At 43.3% G+C, this 14,128-nt stretch overlaps 1 protein-coding gene across 3 annotated transcripts in view; it reads left to right on the top strand.

Annotated features, from left to right (window-relative positions):
• Positions 1-14,128, top strand: part of CCBE1 (collagen and calcium binding EGF domains 1) — a 205,529-nt gene that overhangs the window by 164,045 nt on the left and 27,356 nt on the right. For all 3 annotated transcript variants that reach the window (XM_084832039.1, XM_084832041.1, XM_084832038.1), the window contains exon 3: positions 12,233-12,285. In XM_084832039.1, coding sequence (XP_084688165.1) covers positions 12,233-12,285 — 53 coding nt within the window. The remainder of the gene's footprint in view (positions 1-12,232; positions 12,286-14,128) is intronic.

The following is a 14,128-nucleotide window of genomic DNA, read 5'->3' as shown; positions in this document are numbered from 1 at the left end:
CATTTGGATAGGCCCATACATAGAAGTAGATAGATGCTTTTAATTAGTCCAGCTGTCCCCAACCTGGTGCCCTCCAGATGTGTTGGACTACAACTCCCATAGCTCCCAACCAGCAAGGCCATTGGTTTGGCACCAGGTTTTGGAAGACTACTACTCTATCAATTCTCTTCATTAAGCTATGGAGGATTTTGTTAACCTTACTACTTGAAACAGTCATATAACAGTCCATGATGGAAAGTGATGGTGAAAAGTAACATTGGGTTGTATCTGATGCTGTCCTTCCATTCATGGAAGGCTCTTTGATCCCACAGAGGCATCCATGAATGGAAGGGGGAGCTGAATTTCCCCTTTCTCCTGCAGCCCCTCCATACCCCCCCATGTTATTCTGGAAGGTCCCCCTCACCTCTCAGATTTGGGGGCTGTTGTTGAGGGAAGGGGAAATCAGTGAAAGTTGCTTTCCTCCACTTTCTGTACACAGAAGCCTCTGCAAGATCAAAGAGATTTCCGTGAACAGAAAGACACTGTTGGATACAACCCATTGAATGTAGAATGGCAGCAAACAGTTATTTCAGAACCTTGATATTTATCTTCCAAGAAACATCCAGCAAAAAACAGTTCCGCTTTCAATTAGGTCATTTCAAACTGCAGAAATGTTTAAATAATTTTTATGTGAATTATTGTTGAACTCCCACCAGCTACTGGGTTACTTGACATGCTTGCAAGCACAGATGGTCATTACTTGTCCATATAGATTTTTGGCAAAGAGGCAAAGGTCTCAGTGGGAATTTTTGGATGTGCAGTTACAGTAAATAAGCATTTCTGTGATGTGTTAGTTCACTGAATACTTATGAGATTATTCTAAATTGTATTTATGCTTCTTAAGACAGTGTTCCTACAATTCTGCAAGATAAAATGTTACATCATCTCGTCCAGATCTGAGAGGCCACGTGAGCAAATGAATTTATATTGCTTGTCAATGATAGATATGTTCCGTAGGATACAGAAGGAATGGACCATATAATGAATACATAAGAATTAGAGCTGAGCTGAATCTTAAGGGCTAAAGTTATGCGGGGGCGGGGGGGGAGGCTGCAGTGCCCCCCTGGCCCTCCCTCACCTTCTTTCCTCTGTGTTACTTTTATCCCTGTTCACAGCCCCATCTGCTGCTCTGGGCCCTTCTTAAGGCCCCTTCTTCATTCACTATGTGATCCTAGCCTATCAGGATCACTTAGTAAATGTGATTATGTCATTGTGCCATGGGGGCATTTTGTTTGATGTTTAAAAGAATCAATAGAACCCTGCTTGCTTGCCATTATGAGACTGTAGTTGTGTAATTTGCTGAGAAAAAGCCTGTCAAAACCAGCTTCTCCTTGTCTCACAGTTGGTTTTGTCAGGAAAATACCTCTGGAAATAACCCACTTCGCTGTCAGTCATTTTGATAAATTGCTTCTGGGAAACATAACTGGCATGAAAAATGCCCAGGGTCACTTCAGGCCTTGCAATTTAGCATTACGTATGTCAGATTCGTTTCAAGGCAGTTGCAGTGCCTTTTCTGAGAATGTGAAACATGACCTCTCAGAGCTCCTTACACAATCAAGTCAATGTCTGGCAGGTTTAGAAGTGGAAAGGAAGCCTTCTGGGTTCAAAATATAGGCCTTACTGGAGGAATAGGACTATGTAAAATTTGCCACAGAAAGCCCTGCAGTTCTGGACTGTGGGTTGTATCCAGTGGGTTAGTCTACTGTTAGTCTAACTTAAGACCCATTCATTTCAATGGGTCTATTTTAAGTAGGACTAACATTGGATACAACCTTTTAGATGAGGCTGCTGGCCCCTTTCACACCCTTTTACACAGATTTTCCCTGTTTGGGTCTGTGGGCTTCGCACCACCATTTGCAAAGCCCAAAAGAAGGAGTTTGGCTTTAGGCATTGCCAGTGCTGAAAGTGTATATGTATTACATTATGAAAGTCTCCCCCAACCTGGTGTCCTCCAGATGTGTTGGACTCCAACGCCCATATTGGCCATGCTGTCTGGGAATGATGAGAGTTACTGTCCTACACATCTGGAGGGTACTAGGTTGGGGAAGGCTTCATTATTGTTTTTCTCCATATTATTTCCCAAGCATAACTGGAGAGGCTATAGATATGCATTGCTATTTACTATACTGCATAGGAAGAGTCATTAGGTCAAAACACAGTTGGTTTTGTACAAAATTTATTAATCTGTTCATTATCATGCACATATTACATTGTTAGACTATCTGACTTATTACTGACATATGTTACATATGGACCATTGCTAGGTATTTTTCTTTGGCTTTCTAATCAGAGAGCTTCAGCTATTGGGTGGTATAGAAATGAAATAAATAAATAAATAAATAATTTTGGCTGCCACTTTAGCACCAATTGAATCTTCCAGACACTCTTCAAGGGTAGCCCCATCTAGAGCATGTTGCAGTAGCCTAACCGTGATGTGGCCAAGGCATGGATGATTGTTGCCAGATCAGACTGGGGTTGGAAACCCCAGTTTGGAGAACAGCTTTAGTCACTTGGACCATGGAGGCAGGCTTCCTACTTCATGCAGAGCTATGCAAAATAGTATTTCTGATTATCTGAACATTTTTCATGTTCATATACAGGTCCCTGCACAGCAGCAGCTTAGATTGACTTAGATTCCAGACAATATGTGAGCTATGAATATGATAAAAAAATGTTTCAAATATATCCTTCCATGTATCACTAATGAGGGGATGGCAGGAATGCAAGCCGCTTTCTCTGGTGCTCCTTTGAACTGTCTTCTTCCTTCCTTTGTTTTTCTTGAAGATAAAACTTTACAGCAGCATTTACAAGGCAGTCTAATGAGGACCAGTGTTTCCAAAACAAGGCAAACCTTCCCCCCACCCCCTCCAGCTTCAGACATCCTAACTTTGTTAAGAAGAATTTGTACTCTGCGTAATCTTTGAAACCATAGAATATGTGTTGCCAGAGTTCTGGGTTAGGTTTTTCTGTGGTGGGGAGTTAACATAATTTTAATATATTGTAGCTTACTGGTCATTTTATAGGTTCACATGTGTCAGTGACTTTTAAAGAAACCTGAATCTCTGAATTGCTGGCATAAGCAGATAGTGAGGTGTCTTAAATTGTCTTTGAGCCTCTCATGTTATTTATGCTAAGTTCTGATTGCTGTTAATGGGAAAGAGCGAAATTTGTAATGCACATGGGCATTCTGGCAAATTTCCATTACAAAACAACAGAAAGCATCCTTAACCCTCATTTTCCAATCCAAACAGGCACTCTTTTCCCCTCTGTCTTTTCTGCCCACCAAGACAGACTGTGCTTGGGCAAACTGGTTCTGCAGATGTTCCCTCGGTCCTTCACTGAGAACAGACATTTGCCTGTATTAAAACAAGCCAAAATGTTTATGTGAATGGACTCAATGTGCAATGGAGGAAAACATTGGCAGGTTTGTATGTTTGCAGGCCTTAATTTAAGCTAGCCAGATGGATGGATAAGACCTCTCTGGAGCGCTGAAGTCCTACTCAACTGCCTCCTAGCTTCAAAGATTCCTCCAGCCTGTATGTGTACAACTTCATAATCGCTAAAAACCTACTTGTTTAAAATCAAAACTGGTGGCTGATTTCTGTGTCTAGTACAAAGCTTGAAGCATGGAATGCTGACAGCCCCTAGGGACAGAAGCAGTGGATCATAGCACTGGCCCAGTGAAAACCCTTCCCAGTGAGACATTTTAGGCCAACTCTTTGCCAACATTTAGGCAGATTTGTCTCTAAAAGAGTGTTTGCTGGGCCACCCTGGGACGTTTCTGGACTGTTGGATGGAAAGCAATATTTTAGTGGAGTTCTGCTTTTGTGCTTTTAACGTTTTTTAATTATTAACAACAATATTTAAACCATACAGACGTGCCTATGTTTTCAGGTCATCTGGTAACACTCTTCCCTGGGTTTCTCCACGTGCTGAGGTCAGGCAGGTGGTGACTGGAGAGCAGGTCTTCTCTGTGATGTGGCCCCCACATATTGAATGCCTGCATAACCTGTTGTTTCCAGGGGCTGTATGGAAAGGGGGGAAAGGGCTGTCCCCATAGACCCACATGGTGCTATTTCCAGGGAGAATTCCAGGCCTAGTTGAAAGTGTGTAGCAGTAGCCAAGCTTCCTCACCTTTATTAAAGAAAAGAAGAAGAAAATAGTTTAAAAGCCATTAGACCACTGCATATTGCTGTAAGTTCACATTTAGTTATTACTTCAAAATCTTGTAATAATAGAGAACTTTTGTCCCAACTTAGAATGGTGGATTTATAACTTGGTGAGCAAATTAAGAACTATAACTGGGCCAGTCCACCCGTTGCTAATTTTGTATGTAATGGTGCCCGTACTGTTATCTCTGTGTCGGGAAAATATTATGTATGAAGAACATAAGAGCTACCATGTCTGGTCCACAGCAGCTGGCATTTGGAGGCATGGTGCCTCTGGGCTTGGAGATTACATATATAGCCATCATAACTGGTATCCATTGATGGACCTATCATGCTTCCATTAATTTGTCTAATTCCCATTTAAAGTAGTCCAAGTTGGCAGCCACCACTACAGCTTGCAGTAGTAAATTCCATAGTTTAAGTATTCACTGTGTAAAGAAGTTGTCTGCCCTTAATTTCCCACCATTCAGTTTCATTGAATGACAGTAATTCAAGTACTATGAGAGAAGGATACGTTTTTATCCTTATCCACTTTCTCCACATCATACATAATTTTATGAACCTCTCTCAAGTCAGTCCTAAAGCTCGTAGTTTGAGGAAAAGAAGGGAAAAAGCTAGTCCTTAGTTTAACATCTGATATCTCTAACCACATCTGCAAAACATGCTGGAAGCCACACCTCTCAAAACCACATTGGGTGATGGGGGAAGCTAGGTCATACACTTTAAATGTAATTTAAGCAGACATTAAACTAAAGAGGTTACTTGTGGTTTTCATCTATGATCCAGAGGTCACCACCACCAATGTGTTTAGACTCTTTCCTAGCATAGCAAGGCAAGATTTATATCCACTACTAAGGCATCCATTAAAGTGCAAGGAGAGAACTGCCAGCGAGATGTGAGAAATAAATATATTTAGGGCACAATCCTATGCGTGTTTAGACAGAAAAAAAAAGCTATGCTGCCTGGGGAATGCTGGGAGTTGTAGGACTTTTTTCTGTCTAAACATGCATAGGATTGCACTCCAGCAGTGGAATGCTTTGCTTGTTTGTTGTTGTTGTTTATTCGTTCAGTCGCTTCCGACTCTTCGTGACTTCATGGACCAGCCCATGCCAGAGCTTCCTGTCGGCTGTCGCCACCCCCAGCTCCCCCAAGGTTGAGTCCATCACCTCCAGAATATTATCCATCCATCTTGCCCTTGGTCAGCCCCTCATCCTTTGGCCTTCCACTTTCCCTAGCATCAGCATCTTCTCCAGGGTATCCTGTCTTCTCATTATGTGGCCAAAGTACTTCAGTTTTGCCTTTGCCTTCCCTCAAGTGAGCAGTCTGGCTTTATTTCCTGGAGTATGGACTGGTTTGATCTTCTTCCAGTCCAAGGCACTCTCAGAATTTTCCTCCAGCACCACAATTCAAAAGAATCTATCTTCCTTCGCTCAGCCTTCCTTATGGTCCAGCTCTCGCAGCCACAGGTTACTACAGGGAATACCATTGCTTGAACTATGTGGACCTTTGTTGTCAGTGTGATGTCTCTGCTCTTCACTATTTTATCAAGATTTGTCATTGCTCTCCTCCCAAGAAGTAAATGTCTTCTGATTTCCTGGCTGCAGTCAGCGTCTGCAGTAATCTTTGCGCCTAGAAAGACAAAGTCTGTCACTGCCTCCACGTTTTCTCCCTCTGTTTGCCAATTATCAATCAAGCTGGTTGCCATAATCTTGGTGTTTTTGAGGTTTAACTGCAACCCAGCTTTTGCACTTTCTTCTTTCACCTTCGTCATGAGGTTCCTCAGCTCCTCCTCGCTTTCAGCCATCAAAGTGGTATCATCTGCATATCTGAGATTGTTAATGTTTCTTCCAGCAATTTTAACTCCAGCCTTGGATTCATCAAGCCCAGCACGTCGCATGATGTGTTCTGCATACAGGTTGAATAGGTAGGGTGAGAGTATACAACCCTGCTGTACTCCTTTCCCAATCTTAAACCAGTCCATTGATCCATGGTCTGTTCTTACCGTTGCTACTTGGTTGTTATACAGATTCCTCAGGAGGCAGACAAGATGACTTGGTATCCCCATACCACCAAGAACTTGCCACAATTTGTTATGATCCACACAGTCAAAGGCTTTAGAATAGTCAATAAAACAGAAATAGATGTTTTTCTGAAACTCCCTGGCTTTCTCCATTATCCAGCGGATATTGGCAATTTGGTCTCTCGTTCCTCTACCGTTTCTAAACCCAGCTTGTACATCTGGCAATACTCGTTCCATGACTTGCTGGAGTCTACCTTGCAAGATCTTGAGCATGACCTTACTGGCATGTGAAATAAGTGCCACTGTTCGATAGTTTGAAGATTCTTTGGTGCTTCCCTTTTTTGGTATGGGGATATAGGTTGATTTTTTCCAATCTGTTGGCCATTCTTGTGTTTTCCAAATTTGCTGGCATATGGCATGCATCACCTTGACAGCGTCATCTTGCAAGATTTTAAACAGTTCAGCTGGGATACCGGCATCTCCTGCTGCCTTGTTATTAGCAATGCTTCTTAAGGCCCATTCAACCTCACTCTTCAGGATGTCTGGCTCTAGCTCACTGACCACACCATCAAATCTATCCCCGATATTATTATCCTTCCTATACAGATCTTCCGTATATTCTTGCCACCTTTTCTTGATCTCTTCTGCTTCTGTTAGGTCCTTGCCATCTTTGTTTTTGATCATACCCATTTTTGCCTGGAATTTACCTCCCATGTTTCTAATTTTCTGGAAGAGGTCTCTTGTCCTTCCTATTCTATTATCTTCTTCCGCTTCCATGCATTGCTTGTTTAAAAATAATTCCTTATCTCTTCTGACTAACCTCTGGAATTTTGCATTTAATTGGGCATATCTCCCGCTATCACTGTTGCCTTTTGCTTTCCTTCTTTCTTGGGCTGCGTCCAGTGTCTCAGCAGACAGCCATCTTGCCTTCTTGGTTTTCTTTTTCTTTGGGAAGTTTTTTGTTGCCGCCTCCTGAACCATGTTGCAAACTTCTGTCCATAGTTCTTCCAGGATCCTATCTACTAAATCTAGTCCCTTAAATCTATTCATCACCTCCACTGCATATTCATGAGGAATATTAGTGAGCTCATATCTAACTGATCTGTGGGTCTTCCCTATTCTCTTTAGTCTGATTCTAAATTGTGCAATAAGAAGTTTGTGTTCTGAACTACAATCAGCTCCAGATCTTGTTTTTACCAACTGCATAGATGTCCGCCACCTTTGGCTACAAAGGATGTAGTCAATCTGATTTCGGTGTCGACTGTCTGGTGAAGTCCATGTATAAAGTCATCTCTTAGGTTGTTGGAAGAGTGTTTGTTATGCACAGTGAGTTGTCTTGGCAAAATTCTATCAGCCTATGTCCTGCTTCATTTTGTTCTCCCAGACCATGCTTGCCTGTAATTCCAGGTGTCGTTTGACTACCCACCTTAGCATTCCAGTCTCCTGAAATGAAAATAATATCTTTTTTTGGCGTACTATCCATAGGTGCCGCAGATCCTCATAGAACTGATCTACTTCTGCTTCTTCAGCATCTGTGGTTGCGGCGTATGTTGAATGGCTTACCCTGAATTCGAATTGAGATCATTCTGTCATTTTTTGGATTGTATCCAAGCACTGCTTTAGCCACTTTATTATTAATTATGAAGGCTACTCCATTTCTTCTGTGGTTCTCTTGTCCACAGTAGTCGATCTGGTGGTCATTTGATGTGAAGTGGCCCATTCCAGTCCATTTCAGTTCACTGACACCCAAAATGTCTATATTTAATCTTGAAATCTGCCCAATAACCACATCCAATTTGCCCTGGCTCATAGATATTACATTCCAGGTTCCTATGGTGTGTTATCTTTAGAACATCAGATTCGTCATTCACCACCAGCACCATCGGCTGCTAGCCGTCCTTTCGGCTTTGAGCTAGCTGCGTCATCACATCTGGGGCTAGTTGAACTTATCCTCTGTTCCTCCCCAGTAGCATTTTGACCATCTTCCGACCTGGGAGTCTTCTCATTTTGACCATCTTCCAATGGTACACCGACATATCTCTGGTTGTACTGATCCATTTAGTTTTCATGGCAAGAATACTGGGGTGGGTTTGCTTGTTTACTCAGAAGTAAATACCATTGAGTTCAGTGGACCTTATATCCAGGAAAGTGTGCATGGAATTGCACACCACAGATTGCACTATCAATTAATAAAAGCTCCTGTGAAGCCAAAGTACCACCCATAGAGGAAGCCTGTTGCATCTCTGCTTTGCTTCTTCAATCAGCCCTTGTTGGGATAAGGAAGCCTAGCCCCATTTTTGCATTTGTTGTGACTAGAATATTCAGTCACTCCCAACACAGAGATGCCACAGAATTGCAGGGGGCTGCATAGCTCCACACAGGAAGCATGCCTGGATCAGTGACACACACAGAAAGGTGAGCTTCTCTGAGGTAAAATCATTTGTATTATCATCCCCTCTGTTTTTGAAGTTCAGAGGTATCTTTATTTCTCTAGCCAAAAGAGCACCACACAAGAGGGTGTGGTATCAGCAGGCTTGGGGAAACCCCAAGGTTTACAAAAATACAAAACGAAATCTTAAGCATGCAAATTCCAAAAGAGTGGGTGGGCTCCCACAAGGGTAGATCATCTTATTATATATATACTGATAGCGAACTCTGGTGCTGAGTTACGACAGCTGTGTAGCCAAGCCTGGGCTACTGACAAACAAGAGGGAGGTATCAGCATACTTGGGGGAATACCAAGGTTTGCAGTGAAAGAAAACAAATATTTAGGGGGGGAAACAAAGGGGGCACCCTCCCCCCAAACCCTAGCCCAGTGAGGACTGAGGATACTTAGTAGCCACAGAATGTTGTCAGTTGCAGGAGAGAATGGAAAACCAGGAAGTGGTATGGGAAATGGAATACAGCCATCTTCTCCAGCCTGGTACCCTCCATATGTTTTGGACTTCAGCTCCTATCAGCCTAAGCCAGTATGACCAATAGTCAGGAATGCTGGGAATTGTAGTCCAAAAGACCTGGAGGGCACCCAGTTGGGCAAGGCTGGAACAGAGTATCCTAAAAGAAGGCATGCATGGCTGGCTCAAACACCGGACAGGAGCTACAGTATTTTATTGCAGGTCCCACTTGTAGATACTCTAAACACAAAGAGTGAAGTGTGCCTCCAATTGTTATTCAGAAAAAAGTGTACCGTGCCTATTAAAAAGTTTGGAAATAGCATATTACCATTTACTTTAAAGGTTACCATGCATCACAGCCCCTTCCTCATAGATATGCCATGCAAAATAGACACGGGCAAATGAAACCACTTGGTTGAGACTCCAGAGTATTAGAAACACATGGGCTTTCCTCTTCAACCGGAACACATTCATCTCTTGAACTGGTTGAAAAATCTCAGATCATGTAGAATCTTGTTCATATCTAAAGGGACCTCTTTCCAGAACATCAAGACCACATGTTACGCTAATCCCTCTGAGGGTTGAAATATGTTATTAATCTTGTCTGTCTTGTTTTCTGCTGGGCATCAAGCTAGAGCACTCCATTTTGCATGTCTCAGTAGCCAGGATTTTAAATTGTTTTTCCAGTCAATGTCCTTTATCAAGTCAGGACAATTTGTTAAGCATTCCTACGGAGCACGTGTTTAGGACATCCCATTCTGATAGATGTGTGTAGCCTTGATTGTACACAGGGCTGACTTCAATACCCGGAATCATTGGGCAGCTGCCATGGCCCCAGTGCCCCCATGGGGCCCACCACTGACACCTGCCCTGGTTCCCCTGTAATTCTTTTTCTGGCATGGTGTTCTGAGCAGGGCTGGGCAGTAGGGCCTAGCTGAGAGGGCTGTCATTTCAATTTCCCACAATGCCCTGGAGTGACACTGTGTTGGCGGCATTGTGGGAAATTAACATTGTGGCCAGATCTAGCCACCTGACACAGATCAGAGTACTGCTGCCACCTGCTGCTGGCCGCCACCACTGCCAGCTGAACCCAACAAGGCCCACTGGCAGAGGAGAGGGGTTGGTCAACAAGAGAGGGGGCCTACCAGAGAACACGTTGCCCATGGCCCCTTTAACCCTGGGTGGCCACTAAAAAGGAAATGCATCACCAGAGAGGAAATGAATCACCAAAGAAGAGGAAAAAGAACTGCATAAAATTTGCATGTGCTAATTCATATGTATAGATGCAAATTTATAAATAATTATTATAATTTAAACAAATAGAATACATCTCTCTGCAGTGTGGAAGACTGTGGCCAGGTGACCTGTGTGCCAGCCTTTTCAGTATACTGCTCAGGTGCTAACAGTGGATGAACAACAGTTGTCATGGTTCTCTGTATTGAAACTGAAATTGGACAGGACAGCCCTGTCCAATAGAGGACAGATGGCCACCCTACCTGGTGGCAGGACTGGCTGTACAGATGGCTTGTGTTGAGGAAGGGTCTTCATGAAAGAACACGTGTTTTGCATATTTGTGGTCTCAGTAAGCCCCTGTAGGTAAAGCAGGGGTGTTAAACCTCTTTCAGCCTAAGGGCCACATGCAACTTACGTGAAGCTCTCAGGGGCTGCATTGCAGTGGTGGCTGGGACCAAAGGCAAAGAGAGCAGGGCCAACATACCAAAAATACCAGCGTATTCTACTGAGGTTCTGTACCCCTGAGGTAAAGGCTCTACGGCTCCAAGGCTGAGACAGTTTTCTGCTTGAGCTCTAGACTCCTACTGCAATAATACTCGGTTAAGTAGCTCATTGGTCTGCAATCCTGCATTAGTAAATATCTGATCTTTATACCTAGCAGTCTCCTGTTCTAGGCAAGTGGAACTATCCTGCTATGTTACTTGGCAACTGCAATCTCATTATAGCTGCTTGCTGTCACTATATCCAGGGGCATAGTGCCAAGATTATGTATTAGGGTGTGCACTACTGTTAGGAGTAGTGCGTTAACATATCCAGGTGCTGCCACAGTGGGCCTGTTTGCACATCATGACAGCACTCCATGGCTTAATCTACCCATGAGGGCTGTTGCGTTGTGCTGGGCGCCTGCCATTTTTGCATGGCAAATGCAGGCACCCAACGTCATGTTGTGCAAACCCAGGTGGCAGGGATTGTTTGAGAATTAGACAGCCCTCAGATAACTCTAAAAAAAGCCATGGGTTATTTGGGGATTGTCTAACCCTCAAACAACCCCTGCCACCTGAGTTACATGACAAGACAAGCCACGGCAAGGCGGGCACCCATGAGCACCATGCAAGAATGGCGCCCATAGGCACCCAGCACAACGCAACAGCCTGCATGGGTAAATTAAGCCACAACGGGCTGTCATGTCATATGAACCAGGTCTCTGCCTCACCACTGTAGTAACTAGTGGTGAGACTTCTAGGCCCACCACTCACACCCTGTAGGTATGCAACAGAATGAGGTGGTAATGAGGTGGAAGAGACCTGAGATGATGGAATGGACCGAGCCATTTCAGATGGGAGGTGGAGGGATCACATTTTTAATGCCTTGCTGTGTAAAAATAACCTCTCTCCAGCTATAATAGTAGAGCAGGGAGCAGGCTGATCCAGAACTTCTCTCTGTAGTGCATTAGTCACTTATTTGCGCAGGAGTTTTTATGTAGGAGATCATTCAAAAATGACACCCCCCTCCTGTAGTCCAACTGGCACAGTCCACTCTACCCACCTCAGGATTCTGCTACCTCATTTTGCCCTTTGCTGTGGTAGTTTCAGAACTGTGTTTGCACACCAGTATCAAATGTCCATTTTATGTCGGAGGAATTTAATTATTGTTGTGAGCTGCCTTGAGTCTTGAAGATAGGGGGATGGAGTTACCTGAGCCACTGGCCTTTCTGAACTTGAGTACTTGATTTTCCGATTTTTGTAAATTGCACTCCTATGTATACTGTGGAAAGGTTCACTGAATTCAGAAGACCCTCTGAGTAAACATGCATAGGACTGGGCTCCTAATTTACTGATTCCTTCATATATTCTTTGTTTTGTTTTTTGTCGTTTCAGGAAAAAGTGCTGTAAGGGTTATAAGTTTGTTCTTGGACAATGCATCCCTGAAGGTATGTGATGAAATGTTTCTTACTTTCCCACTTTCGTCACTGCAGTGGCTCTGTCTTCCTGTGCTATTAATAAATACAGGATCAAACATTTACTTAGCCAGTGAGTATGGAGAATCACCCAGCAGTCACTGTCACATCCCCATCCACCAGTACAACCCCATAAATTTGGACATTCACGTGATGCAGATGGGGTTATCAATGTTCCCATCAGTATTGACAGTCTCCACATTATGGGCATTTACAGTCATGTGAGAAACCTGATCAATTGCATTTACCATTGTGGTGCCTTCCTCTAACCAGCTCTTCTGGGGATTGATGGTAGGTAGTGTTGATGTGCCAACTGTCTAAAACATGTCTTAGGAAGCAGCAGGATCTTGAGGAAGATATAAATTGTGATATCCCAGACTTCAGATGTCTCGGACAATTATTCTGATGCAGAAAAGATCTCAGTGTGGAGGTGGGTGCCTCAGATGGTCCAGTCTGAAGAAGAACAGTGTGCAGGCTACTCAGAAGAAGCCTGTTCAACACCTTTTTGTTGTTCTGAGGCTTTAAACACCTGGACACCTTCTATCTGCTCAGCACCTCACAGCCTTGCTGACAGAAGAGGACTTCTTTTATCACTGTCTCTGTTTTCTGTTATTTACTAGAGTGTATCCTGCCCTTTCTCTCCAATGATCCCTTTGCCTTGTTTTATGCTCATGACCCCTCTGCAAAGTAGGGTAGTGACTGGCCCAATGAGCATCATGTCTGAATAGGGATTTGAACATGGGCCTTACCATAACTCTCCATCACATCAGACTGGTTCCCTCTCACTGTCATGATGGGTGTGTTCATTAGCCCCTGCTGCCTAAATGCCATCCCCTCCTGTTCTTTGACTCTCTGCCTACCCTCTCCTCTATCCTTCGGGGACTCAACAGAGTTGAAAAGACTAATAGCTTTCTTAGGGCCCAAACAGACATGTCTTTAAATCTACGTCTAGCAGCTACATCTGCCCCCGCCACATTTTAACTCTAGTTTAGATGCAGAGCTCCTGATCCAGATCTTAAAAGCCTTTTACCCCCCATGCTAGGGTCCTTTTTCCAGATCAGACCCTTGCATCTGGAGACCATCCAACTTGTGAGTCCTGCAAGACCTGGTCTCTGTTCCTCCACCTGGCTCTCTTCCACCTGGCTTGGGAGGGTGGGACCCCAACTGACTCCAGCTACAAAGGATGCCCCTGCTGCTGAAGGTGCATCAGGACAGGGGCTTTTTCAAGCTTGGTGGCTGTGGTAACCTTTAGTTTTAGATGAAATACCTTATTTTATTCCTGTTCAAATTGTTTTGTATTTTATTTTTGTTATTAGTGGATTGTTTAATTTTAGTGTATATTTACTGTGAGATCTTTAGCCTAATTGTATCATTATTTAAATGTTGTTATGTTTTGTAATTATTAGTTACCTGGAAATGTTGCTGTATTTTTCTTATTTTATTTATTTGTTACATTTCCATACCGCCCCACAGCCAAAGCTCTCTGGGCAGTTTACAACAGTTAAAACATTAAAATACAATATACAAAGTTTAAAAACCATCTACATAAAAGCATAGGGACAGTATATACAAACAACCTATACCTAAAACAACTTTGAAATAAAAACATTTTTTTTTAAATCCAACAATGAAGCAACACAGCTTAAAACAACACAGCTTAAAAACAGTATACAAAAGTCAGCAAAAGGAACAAGAGTTCCAAAAAGCGAAGGCCTGCTGGAATAATAGTGTCTTTAATGCCTGCTTAAAAACCTTCAAAGAGGTCAGCAGGCACATTTCAACCAGCAGGTCATTCCACAACTGGGGGGGGGGAGGA

The sequence above is a fragment of the Heloderma suspectum genome, chromosome 2, assembly GCF_057233095.1.
Source record: "Heloderma suspectum isolate Gila_16-S chromosome 2, 16-S_ref, whole genome shotgun sequence".
In the NCBI taxonomy this organism is placed as follows: Eukaryota; Metazoa; Chordata; class Lepidosauria; order Squamata; family Helodermatidae; genus Heloderma; species Heloderma suspectum.
The sequence above is the reverse complement of the archived record's forward strand: the minus strand, read 5'-3'. Positions and strand labels throughout refer to the sequence as shown.